Raw genomic sequence first — 17398 nt, 5'->3', positions numbered from 1 at the left:
CGCGGCTGCAGTCGGATCGGAGTCGTCGAAGATGTTCGGAATCGTATCGTCGTAGCCGTTGTAGCATAACAGAGTATGTAGTATAGTGACAGTGGAGCCCACTCTCCGAACCAACCCCGCACACAATCGCCTCTGCGGCGGCGGGTGAAAGGAAGAACAGCGCGATCCTCCTAAGCTGCGCTCGCTGTTTACGGAACGATCATCTGCGCGGGTATGCTGCGAGAGAGCGAAGTTCTCTCTCGATATTTGGGAACTTGTGTGCACTGACAGGTGAGCTTTGGCTTGAAAGCTTGAAAGGTAAACTTGGAAGTGATGCTAGAAATACTAATTTCCAAAAAATTGTCGCATTTACTTTCAAAATATTAATCACTTCAATATTAACTGATAATCTGTAAATACATACTTTTCGTTTTACATTACATAATTCCTTTAAATTACAACTGAAAATCGTGTAGAAATTATAACCTATGTAACTACCTTTCATACTCAACTAACGTGGAAAAATTTAAAATGCTGGTTGAATTTTTAGTTTTTATATTGGATGGGCTTGTTTTGTATTAATTCGAATGATAGATAAAACACACGCTCCACTTACATTAATTTCAAAGTTCGGCATTGGTTGGTTTGAGCTCTTGACTTGCTAAAGGCATTTGAATCCAACTGGAATAATTGAACGTAAGACCAAATTTTCGGTGTGACGAGCTCCCGAATAAAATTTGTAAACGATATAAGAAGTTACTAGTCAATCTGTCGCCTTCTCAACATAATACCTATTATCATTTCGTTGAGATTTTCGATCGAACACCAACGATGGTCTGTTGTTACGAGATGTTTGATAACTGAGACTCTTAAAATTTCGGTGAAAATCAGTAAACAAATATCACTTTACTGAGATATCAGTTTCTAAATTTACTAACTACACAGCTGGGCGAAAATTGCCAAACTGAATCGAGCGTGTGTAGCTGGCCAGACTACGTTAATTTAATTGATAAATAAACATAATTCAAATTGCCTTCGAAAGAAACTGTTTAATGCAACGATTCTCAACCTGGGGTCCGTGGGCCCTTTTGGGTCCGTGAAGTAGTTGCTGGAGTCTGCAAAGAAGAATTTCTTTTCCGGATGTATACTATAATTTCAAGCATTTTTTTCGTAATAGACCGTGGTCCGCAACAACCCAGAGTGATTTCAGAGGGGCCCGTGCACAGTGGTCGGAAACAGCAAAAACGTGAACTTAATTCACTAGCGGCTAAACCATTGATCTAATTCACTAGTTGTCTTCGAAAGAATTATTCACATAAATGTTCCGCGTAATACTATTACAATCACAATTTATCATGGTCTACGATGGAAAAATTAAAAAAAATATCTTCGTTTCCTGAAAAGATAGAGGAATGGTTTCTTCGGAAACATTTTAGATCTATCCAAAGCAAAGAACTTTGTCGAAGAAACCAAAATTCTAAGTCTTACTGTTATGGATATATGAAGTATTTTTCATAATAACCCCCTTAAATTTGTTTTTTTTTGGCATAACTTTTTTTAATCAAATTCTATAACTACACAATGTTCAAGACAAACATAGAACAAGTAAAATTGCATATTTTTGGCAAATACTATAAGTAGATATGACATGTGCCTTCAAAGTTATAGCACATTTTAACTTTTTTTTTTACTCTAACTTCAGCTACGTGTAAGGGGGAAAGGAGCAAACCAAAAAGCGGAACTAGATACTTTTTTTAATGGTCAGAGTAAGTGCTACAAAGTAATGCAGGTTTGATTCGTGGCACTCTGCAACTTTTCAAATACGGTCAACTTGTATGATGACATTTTTTACTTTTTCAATATAAAAAAATCAGCTTTTTTCTTACATCGAGGGATTGTATAACCAATTGTTTATATATATCTAATTAATTAACTAAAGTTGGTATGTGCAATACAAGATTCTAAACTTTGGAATAGCGAACCATAGTGCTAGGTTGATTAATTATTTGATTCGGAATTCCCACCAAAGATATCATTCGGCTTGATTTCGATTTATGTATCATAGTGCTGCACAAGGTGCTTAGAGTTCTAAGGTGATGCAGCTGACTGCGAGGAAGAAAAATGACAGCGAACAACTTTGTTTACCCTCTGAAATCAAAGCAAACATATGGAGAGAACTAGTAAACAATGTTGTTATCTGACGTTTCTAAAACCAATATGGCTGATCAGCGTTTTTGAGGATCGTATCACCTGAGAATAACAACTTCTTGGTGCTGCATTGGAAAATACATCTGCTTCCAGAGCATTCTTGGATTGTGTCAAATCAAATGACACATTTCGGATTTTTCGACTTTCCCTAATTTTGTGATAGAGCATCTCCGGGGTTTTTGGTTTTGAGTAGCTAAATTGGTTTATTAACATCAAGTTTGAATTTAAGTGGATTATAAATTCGAAAAATGTCTGGCAACGGCGATAATACAGGTACGCTTAGAGAAGTCTTTCTTGTATGTAGCCCAAAAACTATCAGTTATTCGATTATTTATTTTAGTTTTGTTAAAAAGACGAGACTTATTTAACATTTGGTGGAATACTGATGGAGATGCTATTGCTAAACATCGTAGAGTATACGAGCTAATAATTGAAAAATATAAAATTGAAACCCCCGTAATACCCAATGTAGCAAAGGAACTACATCAGCGCGTAAGGCACGTAACTAAACGGTTCGCAGCGATGCGTTCGAAACATAAAAGAATGGCAAATAAAATCTTGTCAATATATGATAGCTACTTCGATGAGCCGTTTCAGGTACCAAATCTTCCGACAAGTTCTGAGATGAACTCTCAGAAAAACAGGCGGGGCCGTAAACCAGTATCTTTCGAAAATAGCTGTGAAACAGTAAAGAGAAGAAAGACAGTTGATCTTCGTACTACATATAATACACAGCAGCTGTTATACGCTAGTAAAATGCAGCTCAAAAATCCCAAACAAAAAAAATCGCTAAATTATTAATTCAGGAAGTGGCGGGTGACTACAATCGTTCATCGGAACCGAGTAACGAGAGTGACGTTACTGCATACAGTGAGTTTGAAGCAGTGGCTTTGATAATAGATTTAGGTTTAAGTAAGTCCGACTACAAAACGTTGCGAAAGCAAGCTTTGCAACGGAATTGTAAGCTATATCCTAGCTACGACAGAGTGATTGCAGCCAAAAAAAACTGTTGCACACTAGATATCTTCATGAAGGTAGAAGAAACAGCAGCTGAAATTAACTTACAGACTTTGCTTGATCATACCGCGAAACGCATTATTGAAAGTGTTGACCTCAGTGTTTGTTCCACCGAAGAACTATCGAAAGTTACACTCACCGTAAAATGGGGATGCGACGGAAGTACTGGACATAGTCAGTATAAGCAAAAATTTTCCGATGAAATCGATACCAAAACAGACGCAAGCATATTTTTAACAGCCATCGCGCCAATTAGGCTTGAAACTGATGCACATGCCATCCTCTACCAGATACTGTCGGCCTCTAAGGCTTCAACTGATATCTGAGACGACAGAAGTAACATTACGTGAAAAGGAATACATTGAAGACCAAATACGAAACCTTCAGCCATATCAATTCATAATAAATGGCATAGTAATTCGAATCTATTATATTTTGCATATGACGATGATCGACGGTAAAGTGGCAAACGCCGTTACAAACACAAAATCGGCTCAGAGATGCAACATTTGCAAAGCCACACCAACAGACATGAACAAGATTGAAGAAATTTTACTGCGACCAGTTTATGAAGAAGCATTTCAGTATGGTTTATCTGTTCTTCATGCTAAAATCAGGTTAGTAATAGGAGTAAAATCTAACGCCATTCTTCTTTACTTGTATATATTGCACTGTGTGCTCTAAAAAAGGGCACAAATAATCTTTTCGATACACTTCCTGATAAATTCTTCCACAGGTTCTTCGAGTATTTTCTGCACTTGGGGAACAAGATGGATCTGAAAAAATGGCGGTACACGGGACTTGACACCGAAATTTTGAAACAACGAAAACAGCTCATACAACAACGCTTCAAGCAACAGTTGGGACTTATTGTTGATATGCCACGTGGGAATGGAGCCGGATCATCAAACGATGGAAATACTGCTCGTCGTTTTTTCGAGAACGCAACAGTATCCGCAGAAATCTTAGGTGTAAACTCCCAAGCAATTACACGTTGCTCAGCAATTTTACAAGTTATTTCCTCCGGACGAGAAATCAACTCTTCGAAGTTTAGGGACTACTGTCTTGAAACAGCTCGGATACTTGTAAAGTTATATCCATGGTTTTATCTACCCGCTTCAGTACATAAGGTTCACGGTGCAGATATAGTGAAATTTTTTAAAGTGCCTATTGGTCAATTATCTGAAGAGGCCCAAGAATCTCTGAATAATTTTATTTAGAGAGAGATTTAGACTAGACCACACGCGAAAAACATCGAGGATCACAACAAATTATGACCTTTTCCATCGACTCTTGATTTCTTCAGATCCACTAATAGCTGCTTTACGTGACAATTCAAATAAAAAAACACAAGAAGTTTTCGACGGATGCACAGTTTATGCTAGATTTAGACAACAGCGAAAGCGATTCGGATGATGAACGATAATTGCTGTTAATTTGTTAGTTAGGATTAATACCATAACCATAATACATAAGTATTGAAAACACTTAAAACAAACCATAGTTATTATTTTACCGCGAAATAAGATCCGATTTAATCCAACATTTTGATATTCATATATAAACATGAACGTAGATTTTATTTTAATATTGGAATGTCATACTGTTGCGCTTATACAAGCTGGTTTCCATATAGAAAAAGTAAAAAAAGGCATCATACAAGTTGACCGTATTTGAAAAGTTGCAGAGTGCCACGAATCAAACCTGCATTACTTTGTAGCACTTAGTCTGACCATTAAAACAAGTATCTAGTTCCGCTTTTTGGTTTGCTCCTTTCCCCCTTACACGTAGCTGAAGTTAGAGTAAAAAAAAAAGTTAAAATGTGCTATAACTTTGAAGGCACATGTCATATCTACTTATAGTATTTGCCAAAAATATGCAATTTTACTTGTTCTATGTTTGTCTTGAACATCGTGTAGTTATAGAATTTGATTAAAAAAAGTTATGCCAAAAAAAAACAAATTTAAGGGGGTTATTATGAAAAATACTTCATATATCCATAACAGTAAGACTTAGAATTTTGGTTTCTTCGACAAAGTTCTTTGCTTTGGATAGATCTAAAATGTTTCCGAAGAAACCATTCCTCTATCTTTTCAGGAAACGAAGATATTTTTTTTAATTTTTCCATCGTAGACCATGATAAATTGTGATTGTAATAGTATTACGCGGAACATTTATGTGAATAATTCTTTCGAAGACAACTAGTGAATTAGATCAATGGTTTAGCCGCTAGTGAATTAAGTTCACGTTTTTGCTGTTTCCGACCACTGTGCCGTGGTACGAAAAAGGTTGAGGACCTCTGGTTTTGAGGAGTTACTCCACTGAAGAGCACAAAAATAGGCATTTCAGGGATTTTTTACGCTATAAAAAGATGACTGGAGATCCTGTAAAATTGGAGTTATTATTTTGATCGCATGATGGCGGCGGTTCAGCACGGGCGAGTTTTGACGTTTCAACATTTCGGAAGAAATAGAAGGTAGAGTTTTAGAAAGATACCATAATAAAAAAATATACAGGAACTTTAACCCATATAATCCAACGATTCCACATATTGTTTCCGGATTGGATCATAGGATGTTTGTTAGGGTAGTAGCTAGTAACTTTCATTGTACTGAACGGAATTACACAATGTTTGTCTTAATCAATCAGAGAAATGTACTTGAATTTTCTATTAGATTTCTAAGTATGTATAACTTTCATAAATAGAGAACAATTGATTTTCAGAAACCAATTTTTATCTGTGCCATGATTGGTCAGCACTACTGGACCCGTGCACGCTAGCACTTCATTGCATTGTTAGCCCGCCTTTTCCACGACGTTAAACGTTTGACTTTCTCATCATTCGTTTGCCCGTCGTCGTTAGCAGCAGTAGCAGCAGAACAGGAGCAGCATGGTCCTGCGGTGGGAAGTTGTTCCAGTCACGGATAAGCATTGATGCCGGCTAGAAATCGTCAGTTTGCGAGACATTCGTCGCTATCAAATTCTGTTTTTGGTGGTAGTGCACCGGTGTTCATTGGCTTCGCACTTTGGAGCAGAAGTGTCAATGGAACATACCCAGTTTATAGCACTTCTGTTCGAAAGAAAGTGTAAAACCAGTGCGTGAAACTGATACACATCAATCGAAAAATCCAAGACAAGACTGAGCTACTGATCAGCAAGCTTCCCTTTCAGCTGTAGTAGCCCTACGAGAAACCAGAGAGCCCCTACTTGTGTGCTCGATTATGGCGACTGCGTTCGTTCGTATATAGTTGAAACAGCAACACGAAAATCATCAAACTTATTTTCCAAAAGCTTTGTGTTTTATAGTCAAGCTTTTCCTTTAACTTTTTTTTTTATTTAGGATGCAAAATGTTGGCTTTGGCGGTCGCGTCTTAATTTTTTGAACTAGAATTTTTCTAACATTTAAATATAGGGGCCCGTTTCAAAATTTTCGGCCGGAATTTTTAACCCGCTTTTTTGAACGCGAATATCTACCGCTGTACTGAATATATAGTTAGATGTTTGCGCTATCTGCTTGGAAAACAATTGAAGATTTTTTTTTCATTAGGTTCAATCTGCAAATGAGAGCCCTCTTTTTTCGCTTTCCCTTTCGATTATTACTCTAAAACCATAAAACTTTTTAAATATTTATCAGTATGTTTCGACCAAGATTTTTATTAGCTTATTACACAAACAGTTGAAGGGAAATCAGAAAAGTGATCAAGTAATTCGCAGAAGTGAAAGTAAACAAAGATAGGCTCTCTTTTGTAGATTGGACCTATTGAAAAAAGTCTTCAATTAGTTATCTGCGTCATGATTGTTCCGTAAAATTCGAGCAATGGACGAAGCGAGCGGTATTAGTTCGTTCGAATCTTCACCACCGCCGATGGAAGTAAACTGTTTTCTTTCGATGGCCAGCCCCTTTTGTGTTGGACGTAAACTGAACCAAGTACAAAATCGAGGGTCATATGCGAGTGCGGCATCATTCGTGTGTTACACTCGTGCTGGCTACACCACACACCACGATGTCTGGACGCAGTAATGGGAGAAAGGTGAAGGAAAAGCATCCCGCTTTGTTCGTGCCGGTCTCTAGTTTCCTGTCGGCCGAATCCTTCGTTTGCTGAGAAAGGGAAACTACGCCGAGCGTGTCGGTGGCTAGCACCCGTTTCGACCAGATTTAGGTCTGTGCAACCTAAATCTGGTCGAAACAACATAGAAAGAACTAACCTTATCTACTTATACTAGCTTTTCTCAACATTTGCATCGATTTCTACAAATGGAAAGCATATCGCAAAGGAACTCGCAGCCTTTTATTCAAGTTTCAACACGATAAGTGACTGATTCTCCGAAGACAGCGCAAAATATTGTCAGCTGAAAAAATCGTAAAATGAAAAGTTAGAGCACAAAAACCCTAGCAGTCAAGGCAATGTTCAATCATACTTCTACTCACTTGCTATACCTTGTCATGTTCCGCGGGGCATTCTCCAGTATGGCCAAGAGCAGTTTTGTATCCATTTCGACATGACAAGGACATCAAATTAATTGATTCAAAAAAACAGTACACACGTGACTCTGGGTATTTATCACCAAACGTCCCACTTGGTTTTGCTCCGCACACGTTACCTGCCATTGCTGTCAATTATTTCAGCTCGTGATTTAATCGCCCTTTAGGATAATGTTTCTGGATATGTCCAATCGAGCAAAGCTTAAGCAAGCTACATGCACAGAGAACAGACATCCATCTTCAGCATTCAACTTGTGTAAAATAAAAAATAAATAAACAACTTAGAAGCACAGAGAACAGACATCCATGATCGAACAAAAATATTTAAAAAACGTGTGTAAACATTTGAATTAATATACTAAAAACACTAGCGCCGCCACACCAACCTATCCCAACTATCTGTCAAATCGATTCCGGAACCGGTTCGAAATCCTGGATGGATTCAGCATGGAATCTAGCTCAAAGAAAACAACCGATTCCGACTCTATCGGTTGACGCATTTGAGCTGGAATTCATGCTGGAAGTCCGAATCGGTTCCGGATTAGTTTGACTGGGTAGAGGAATAACCGCTGTCAATTCTGTCGCACTCAGCCACAAAAAACATGACGACAGTAGCGCACCTTTTTTAGATATCCAAACTACCTTCGAAACCGTTAGAGATTTTACACAAGTTGAATGCTGAAGATGGACGTCTGTTCTCTGTGGTTTACACACGTTTTTTAAATATTTTTGTTCGATCATGGATGTCTGTTCTCTGTGCTACATGTCTAAGAAATCGTTACGCCAGTTGCCTTATAGCTACTCTAGGTGAGAGAAAACACTGGCCAAAAACTGATCGCCATCTGTTCACGGCATTCCAGCCTGTATATAGACAATGTTAAACTAGCTTACTCATATTTATTATCTATATTATTTACTAACCAAAGTTGTAAAAACCGAAAACATTTGACGAAGCAGACGAACGGGACGCCATGGTGAAAAATGCGAATAAAAATATTAACAAATCCAATGCACCAGAAAACGAAGAGCATCATTTTTAGGTAAAATTCAAGGAAGTACTGAAAACAAAGACGTTGTTATTGTAAAAATTGCTGTAAACAATAATAACTGTTGTAAATGCAATGTTTCTACTATCAATTCCGATGTGTGAATTCACCCCCGGGGGTAAATTGGACTATTGTAGGGAGTGAATTATGCGGGATAAATTTTAACTTGTTATCCTGACATTTCCGTCAGATATTTGTCTTTATATATTGTTTCTAAGAGAAGAGAAGACAATTGGCGATTTGCGGCAAAACCAAAATTAGTCTTGCGACACCTATGATTCAGCTCATGAACTGGCAAAGTGATACAATTTGCTTTTTTTCACCCGTAAGTGAGTCGTAGCTTACAACAAAATCTTCATTATCTTCTCGGAAAAAGCTGACCACTGCCAAAATATGAATGAAACGAGTAAGAAATTTAGTTTTATTTGCAATTATTCTGAAAGTACAGCCATTTGCAACTATTTGACTCATACATTTCTTCGAAATGTAATCGGGGTATTATTGTGGTCATGAAAAATCGTTCCATAAATAAAGTTCCAACTCGAAACCGAGACCTAATCAGCACCAATGTCAAACTCCTTTATATTTTGAACTACGTAGGAAATTCAGTGAAGACTATCGGAGAGAAGGATCGGCTGTGCATGATACAAAGCTGACACTTTCCTATTTGCCGGATATACTCTTTCCTCGCGTGATCTGGAAAGTTTCATGAATTTACACCATCTCATGAAGGTTTAGCTTAACTTAGGACGAACGGGAAATGCTGTTGCGGCGGCTACGGTGCTCAACAAATTACATTTCGAAACAGCGCGCACATAGCTCTGCGAATAATATTAGAAACCACTATGTTTTACACTATTTTCGCTAAATGTTTACTCATCATCTGATAAAATGATGATTTTCCTCCATTTTCATAAACAATTATCAACAAATTGATCGGTAATTTGGTGTTTAAAAGTCATTTTTTCCAATGTTTACAGAAAATATATGCACTATGACAGAACAGAATAAAATCAGCAACACTTTCCTTCCAGCGCTATCTGCGAGCGGTTTCAACGTAGAATCGCCAATCGCGTAGCCAATATGATCCAGTCCTAACCTCAATATTGAACCAGCTTCTGATTAGTCGTTTTGTCAGTCAAGAGCGTTCATAATATTTTCAAACGGGATGAAAAACAGTGCTGCTGAATTTATTTTGGCTACACTCAAAAAAAAGTAAACGTTATGCCTATTGATTTTACACATAGATTTTTGCAATTAACGGAGGCATATAGACACTATTTGCTGGCACATAAACCTAATGTGTGTATTTACAAGAAATATTAATCTTACATTCACATTTCATAACTATTAGGCACATAAAACCCCATTCTATAACAATATGCACATATAACTTATGTGTGTGCATACATTGTTTATACAGTTGAGACATAGAAGGTATGTGTGCGCGTGATAACAATAGCATTTCTTCTTCTTATGAATTTTAAGCGATTTGAACCAAATAGAATTAACGTTTGGATTTTTTTCAGTGTACATTTCATATACATGAACATTTCATGTAAATTGAATAAATACCCTGAATGACGATATAACCACGTGTATTGTTAAGAAAGATACAAATACACTTAAAATTCAATTTTTAAATGCAGCTAATATTGTGAATTCTTGACTGAGGGTCGATATTTGAGGTACAATTATTTTCAGCAATTGTGAAAATCATGCAAATGGAATCTGGCAACGATGGATGCTTATTGTCTTTGGAATTACGACAGGGCCTGGTAGATAAAATTAAGAAGAGCAAGAAGTCTGTTGTCGTCTCTTCTCTTAGTATTGTTTCAGTGTGTCAAGAGTTAAGATACTTGCTGAGAGTGCACTGTAAAAGTAGTGTGGGAAGATTGCAAATAATTCAAGCCAGAAGAATAGAAGTGGAGCTATTCTCGAACAAACATGTAGGACTCCCTGACTTCTTGGAGGGCCATTACGGCTGAGCTCTGGAAGCGTAGATCGGTTTCGAAATCCTACGCAATCTCACGGACCAGACGCTGGAAGGGCAACGGCACGCTAGCGGCATGACAGCGTGTCAGCTTCTGGTCGGAAAGATTGGGCTTCTTAACGCTACCAGTGGCTGGGGCAATTTTGCGGATGGCTGTCGTTGCTCATTGCTTGCGGGGAGCTTTCCCTATGGTGCCAGTGCTTGCTGGTAGTACAACGACATTCAAAGGAATGATGAGAAAAAGGGACTAGCCCGAATACACACTTCTATCGGTCGTTTTTAATGCCATTCCTTTCTGATACTAATACTAGCATAACAGGCACGAATATGCGTCCTTCCTCTACTATCCATCCAGTAGACATTATTGCTACACATGCATTTTCAATTTTTCATCAATAAAATTCTAACAATATTTTCAAGTTGACAAAGGAAAAAAACTTCGAATTAAATTTTAACATTTATCAGAACGAATTTTTTGAAACTTTCCCATTCAAACGTGATTTCGTTGAATATCATTAGATTTGAATTAACGCCCCGAAGTGTAGTCACGACACTCCGGTTATCTCACAGACATTATTTACGCATCTTTTTAAATGGCCGGAAATCTATCTCGCATTTTTTATCTAAAGCCAAAAATAAAAGAAAGAGTCTACTTGAAGACTTATTATCGTAAGCGTCTATTTAAAGACCAAACTCGACCCTTAAGCCAGCTCCCTGGTCGCACAGTATCATCTGTAATTACTATAATGGTAATAATAATTTCTTCTCATAATTCGCCTGGTCTGTCTATGAAAATACCATTCCTATCACTTAAAATACATGTGCTTTGACAGCTCGCAGTTTGATCACTCGCACTTTGACAGTGCGAAATCCAGTTTAGTGGGAATTAGGCAATCCATTAGACGTTTGTTTGACAATTCAGCGGTGGGTTCTGTCAACAAGTCTACTCCTGCGAACTGAAAAACTCGTCCGACAAACAACTTTGTTAGTCCGATTCGTTTGATGTTGGATCGAATCAACGATATTGTCGGACGTCGCACCCCTTGGAGTAACGTCAGAATAAGTAAACAAGAAATAATCAGAAACGTCTCATGGATTGCCTAATTGTGCAATATTCCGTCGAATGTGCTGCGACGAGGAATAATCTCTTTTGAAAAAATAAAACACGAACAGCAACGAACGCGTCAATTTCATACGCCATCGCATCAAAATGCTTGAAAGATGCGTTTCCAATTAAGCGTACAATGAGTCTCGAAAAAAGAATTTTTGTATCACCCTGTCCAAACAACAAATCGATCGAATGAATGAGTGCCGTTGAGTGACCGATTCGGCTTTTTTGCTTTTAGTACCAGCACATGAATCAGCTGGCTTTGACAGTAGGTAGCCAAATGAAAAATCAAAACAAAGAAACATCCTTCGATCTCTCGCCTGTTTTTTTGTCGCTCGAGCTCGCATATATAAATTTAGTATCAAAATAAATGTATGTAATACATGTTGAAGATTATCGTTATTAGTGGTAGTGGAATGGCAGAACGTGAAAGAAGTAAACGAAGTATTAGAAGCATACATAAACTGCACTTTACTTGAAACCTCCGTCGCCGCCTGGCTCAACTGTGATTTTGTTTACTTATTGCAGTTTGTTGAATCATCAAAAAAAACATCAGTCGTCAGCGATGTGAGACGTAAAAAGTTTCATTAAGCAAGTAACAATACTGATCAAGACTATTTAAAACGTTACGTTTATTATCAGAACAAAAGTCCACAACATGGCAACACTCGAGAAACACAAAACAAAGGTAATTAATTATTTTTTCTTAATTGCGCACTTAACAGGCTTCCTTTTTTATATCATCCAAAGAAACCGAAAGCCAAGCTTAAACCACTGGTTCTGCCCGAAGTCCCGATCGGTGAGCCACTGGAAAACGATGGAGATCTTTTCGAGCCGCTATCGGCGGTGGATATTGACTTTCCCAGTACTTCCACGTCAGAGGAAGCTGCTGCCGTTCTGATAGACGTGAGAAATTTAACACTAGAAGAAGTTGGAAAAGCAGAAGAATGCAACGAGGGGACGATCCAGCCGGAAGGTGATATCCAAGAGGAAGAGCTTTCCGTGGAAGCAACAGCGCCTACGGCGCCAGTTTTTGATGAGCCCGTGAAAGAGGTAAATCCTCTGCTAGCTTATACCGTGAAGCAGGAACACGTGCAATCGCTGTATCCAAACTTGAAGGAGTTGGTAACAAGTCCTGATAAACAGCTGCCGGCGGAGGTCGTCTCGCTGAAACCGTACACTCGCCAACAGTTGGGCCAATTCTACGCGGTGGATAACGAACTTCGACAGGCGGAAGCCTTCGAGCAGGAGTTCATCGCCCGAGAACTACAGGGAAGCGATCATTGCGGCAATCATCCGCTGTATCAGCTGCTACAGTGCTACGCGAAGGCACGAGCTGATTATAGCCTGAACCTGCTGGAGTGCAATGCACTTCAACACAAGAGTAAAAAGTTGGCGAGAGAAGTGTGGCTACTGAGGGAACAGACTTTTATCGGAACGGCCACTTGCGCTGATGAGAAGGTGGTGCGGGGGCAATATCAAGCCATGTGAGTATATCACCATCAGAATTCAGAAAACATTGTCAAGTTTTGGAGACTGCTCATTGGCAATAGTTGTTTCTTCTAGCGCATCACCATCTAATCAGTATCTCTTTCCACCAACAGGGTCGCGACGCTGCAACAAACCGCTCTGAACCAACTAACTGCAACCCTGAAGGAACTGGTGAAGCAGTCCTGCTTCCAGTGCAACCAGAGAGCCTACGAAGTAGATGCCACCCGGCTCAAAATTAACCAGAAAATCTACGAAACACTTAATCTGCACTCGCTTCTCTCGAATATGCCTAGCAACGCTCCCGTGGTACTTAATCCGAGTACCTATCCGACCGATCTGTCGGTGGCTATCGGCGAGCTGCGTCTGTGTATCTCGATTTTGTTTAGCTTCCTTCGAAAAGGCGTCACCGATAAACGGTTTCTGTCGGATGTAAAATCTTGGATCGGGAAACTGGTGGCCACTCAGTTACGGATTGCGAACACCCACGATCATCTGTTCGTGTTGTTTCATGTTCTTCGGAGTCCTAGTGGGATCGCAAACTGGGCCACTCGGATGATTCAGATGCCAGTCGGGGAAAGTTTTCTGTGGGGAAGTAGCGAATTTCAGCACGTTTTAATTGTAATGGCATCGATTCTGCTGCCTGTCAGGAAAAGGAATGATTTTTTGGAGAAACTGAAGGTAGATACGAACCGCTCGATCGATGTCGTTCAGGAGGAGATGTGGGCGATAGTGGACAGCGATGGGGAAGATTGTAGCAGTTCGGATTCGATTTCCGAGCTGAAGGAAGGCGATTTAGTGGCACTGATTGATCAAGTCCCTTTCGGAAGTATCTTTCGAGCGATGACCCAGGCTGACGAAAGGCTGGATGGAACGTTTCGGTTAAACGAGGAAGCTGTCACTGGAACTTACCTGTTGAAATCGATTGCGTTCGGTACGATTTTTGTTGAACTATTGGGAAACGGGTTGATCACTTACGATGCCGATCGCTACCGGCAGTTCGCCAAAAGGGTGGCAAGGTTGATCAAACACACCGTGTTCTATGTTAGCGACCTGTACCGGATCTTTGTGGAGCACAGGAAAAGTAGTCAGGTGCAAGCAGATCCTGCTCAACTGGGTAGAATCAGGTTGGAATTTGACATATTCGTCGTGCGTTCGGCTCACTACATATACAGATCGAGAAAGATCGGAACGTGGCAATATCTGACAGGTTTGCCCTTTGATCAGTTGAGCATCAACGCACTGTGGAAATTGTACTTTTGTCTGCATCTTAATGAGTTCAAAGAAGAGGTGATTTCTGACGTCAGCAGTGACTTCCAATCGGCATGTGTTGGCGAAGAGCGTCGAGAGACATTCCGAAATAGCTTATTGGAAATGCCTTCGGAAGATCTGTACTATCTTCTGCAGGTTTTCTCCAGCATGGCCTTGTCCAGGGAATCAACCGATGCCGAGTTTATTGAAACCGTAGCTTTGAACCTGGTGGACGTAAGTTTCTTTTTATTGAACTAAATGTAGATTGTTAATTAAAATTTTCATGTCAGATCGGTTACCTCAACGAATACACCAAAGACTTTTGTTACAAGGCGGTTAAGGATTTGCTGATCAACATCGTTTCCAAGTATCCATCGCTGGTGTCGAATCTTCTGCGGTGGCTAAAGCAAGAGATCGGCGCAGCTGACCAATCGGCAACGTACATCTTCAAATCACTTCCACTGGACCGGTGGAGGCCACAATGGGCAGACTTTGAACTGCTTGCCACGTGGATTCTGAACTATTCGTTCTGCTCGATTCAAAGCTCTACGGCGCGAGTGATTTTGATCCATCTGAACTACAACTTTGATCAGTGAGTAATTTATTTTTTCGAATGAAAATTTATTCTGGGTTATCATCCTCGCCTACTGTGATGTATTATTTTTGTTTCCACGACGACCTAAATGAGTACGTGGTAACCACGTGGTAACGATTATAATCCTGCTACAACCAATATTGAGCACCAGAGCAAAAAAGGTTTGCAGTTCGGGGAATGGGTCACGGGATTTCGCACGGAATTTGCGTCGGGATTTGATCGGGGAAAATTTCCCGCTGAGATATCTCCAAACAGTCAAACCAAAAACAGTATAAAACTTGCAGCGAATTGCTAACCTTATAAAAATACTATTTTCCCCGTCGGAAAACAATTTGTATTGAATTGTTCCCGACCGGATTTCTGTGTGGAGAGTTTTAAAATCCCGTGATGTTTCCCGCGGTTGGGTTTACACTTCAGGAAAACTGTCAGTTTTGTGTAGACTCATTTCCCGTCGCGGTATTTTAAATCCCGAGCTCCATTTAAAATACACAGGGACTCAAATCCCGTGACATGTTTTCCGAACTGTAAAGTAGCCTTAACCTTAGGTTTGTTCTAGTACACACTTCTTGTTTGTGTTAGTTGCAAGAAAAAGAATGGAGGATGAATAACGAACACAGAAACATTTTTTTTTTAATTTTGGAGTGCTTTCATAGTCTTCTGATGCTGAAACAAAATTCTTGCTTACATTATCGACTACATTGCACGTAATCATTATCAATCCTTCCAGGAACAACGAACTTTTCCTACCCCACGACATCCACGTCCGAATCGCTTGTTTAGTCACCGAGGTATACATCAAGCACGTTCCCGAAACTCTCTGCAGTTATCAAGGTCTGTCTGCTTCCGTGAGCAGTCTGGTGCCGGGCAAAGGTGCGCAGAACCAGTTTCTAGCTTGGTGCTGGAACATGGTTGGCCTTCTGCGACTGCACTGTATGGATCAAAGCCCGGCTGCCATCAACGAAATGATCAAAAATCCTGCTCTCATTCAGCGGCATGTACTCGAGCTGGAGAATGCTCAACAGATATATCAGGGAGTCACCGAGAATCGACCGCTCGCTGTCTATTTGGCTATTCTGATAAGCCAATGGGGACATTCCGTGCCGCAAATTTGTCACAAAGGGCTGGAGCAGATTCGACTATTGCTGAACGATCACCGCTACACGGTAGTTGTGCGCTGTCTGCAACTGATCACTCCCCTATTCCTAGAATGCCCCGATAGTTTGAGTCGTTGCGAAGCGTTCAAATCGATTCTGTTGAGCTTGATAGCGGCGGACCGATACTACGCTCGATTTACCAAGGATCAGTTCCAACCGGAATCAAGCACACCCGTTACCGAAATGCTAAATTGTATGATCCTCTCGCAGATCACGAACTACACGAGCTATGGACTGAACTCGCCGACGCTGCTAATCAACATCTGGTTACTTTGCCTAACTGAACTACCGAATTGGACCAAAGATTCGGCGGTTCTTGGGCTATTGGATGCCATGCTCGGAGTTGCTTACCAATTTCCCGATTCTTGGCACTCGATGAAGGAATTCTTCCGACCCTTCTATGTGGTAAGTGTCTTGTTTTTGAAACTATTTCTGTTCGTTGTTGACTAAACCTTTCTATTTTCCAGCGCTTCGAAGACATCAAAACCTGCAAAGCATCGGGTCTTCTGACCCTACTCGTCTCAAATCCAACCGATCTGTTCACAACACCATCAGCCTCCACCGTGTTCCTTTCGATATTCACCCTCGAACTAGAGTACGAGATTACCGAGATCCAGACTCGAATCTGGCACGAGATCCTACGTTCCATCGGCATACCAACTGTTTCATCCAAAGTGTCACTGGACACAGCCGTGAAAAAAGCCACCTCAATCCTAGGCTACCCATCGTTTCCGGCCAACGCCCTGACCCTGTACAAACTGGCCAACCTAGTAGCAACTAGTTCGATCAAAAACTACATGTACCCGATCGTCTGCCAACTATTCTTCACGATTTACCTTTCACGAATCCCCTTAGCCCATGACGAGGAACGGTTCGCTCATCTATTCGGCGTCTCCGACCGTTTCTACGAGTACAATGTGGGACTGATGAAACGAGTTAAGATAAAGCTGTACGAAGCTGAGTGTTACTACAATGCGGCCTCCGTAAGTGAAACGGACGAAAGCCAACTATCGTTCTACAACCATTGTACTAGATTGTTCAAGACATTACAACTGTGGCTGGAGGATACACAGCTG

The 17398-nt window shown here is 40.1% G+C and overlaps 2 protein-coding genes across 2 annotated transcripts in view; both read left to right on the top strand.

The window, feature by feature from the left end:
* The window catches only part of LOC131690621 (uncharacterized), a 117359-nt gene that overhangs the window by 79546 nt on the left and 20415 nt on the right, over positions 1 to 17398 (top strand). The window lies entirely within an intron of this gene.
* The window catches only part of LOC131676205 (ectopic P granules protein 5 homolog), a 16943-nt gene continuing 11667 nt past the window's right edge, over positions 12123 to 17398 (top strand). The window contains exons 1-6 of the mRNA XM_058955326.1: positions 12123 to 12522; positions 12585 to 13321; positions 13439 to 14807; positions 14864 to 15165; positions 15896 to 16727; positions 16790 to 17394. Of these exons, the coding sequence (XP_058811309.1) occupies positions 12493 to 12522; positions 12585 to 13321; positions 13439 to 14807; positions 14864 to 15165; positions 15896 to 16727; positions 16790 to 17394 (3875 nt within the window). The 5' untranslated portion in view covers positions 12123 to 12492. The remainder of the gene's footprint in view (positions 12523 to 12584; positions 13322 to 13438; positions 14808 to 14863; positions 15166 to 15895; positions 16728 to 16789; positions 17395 to 17398) is intronic.

Source organism: Topomyia yanbarensis, chromosome 1, assembly GCF_030247195.1.
Source record: "Topomyia yanbarensis strain Yona2022 chromosome 1, ASM3024719v1, whole genome shotgun sequence".
Taxonomy (NCBI): domain Eukaryota; kingdom Metazoa; phylum Arthropoda; class Insecta; order Diptera; family Culicidae; genus Topomyia; species Topomyia yanbarensis.
The sequence above is the reverse complement of the archived record's forward strand: the minus strand, read 5'-3'. Positions and strand labels throughout refer to the sequence as shown.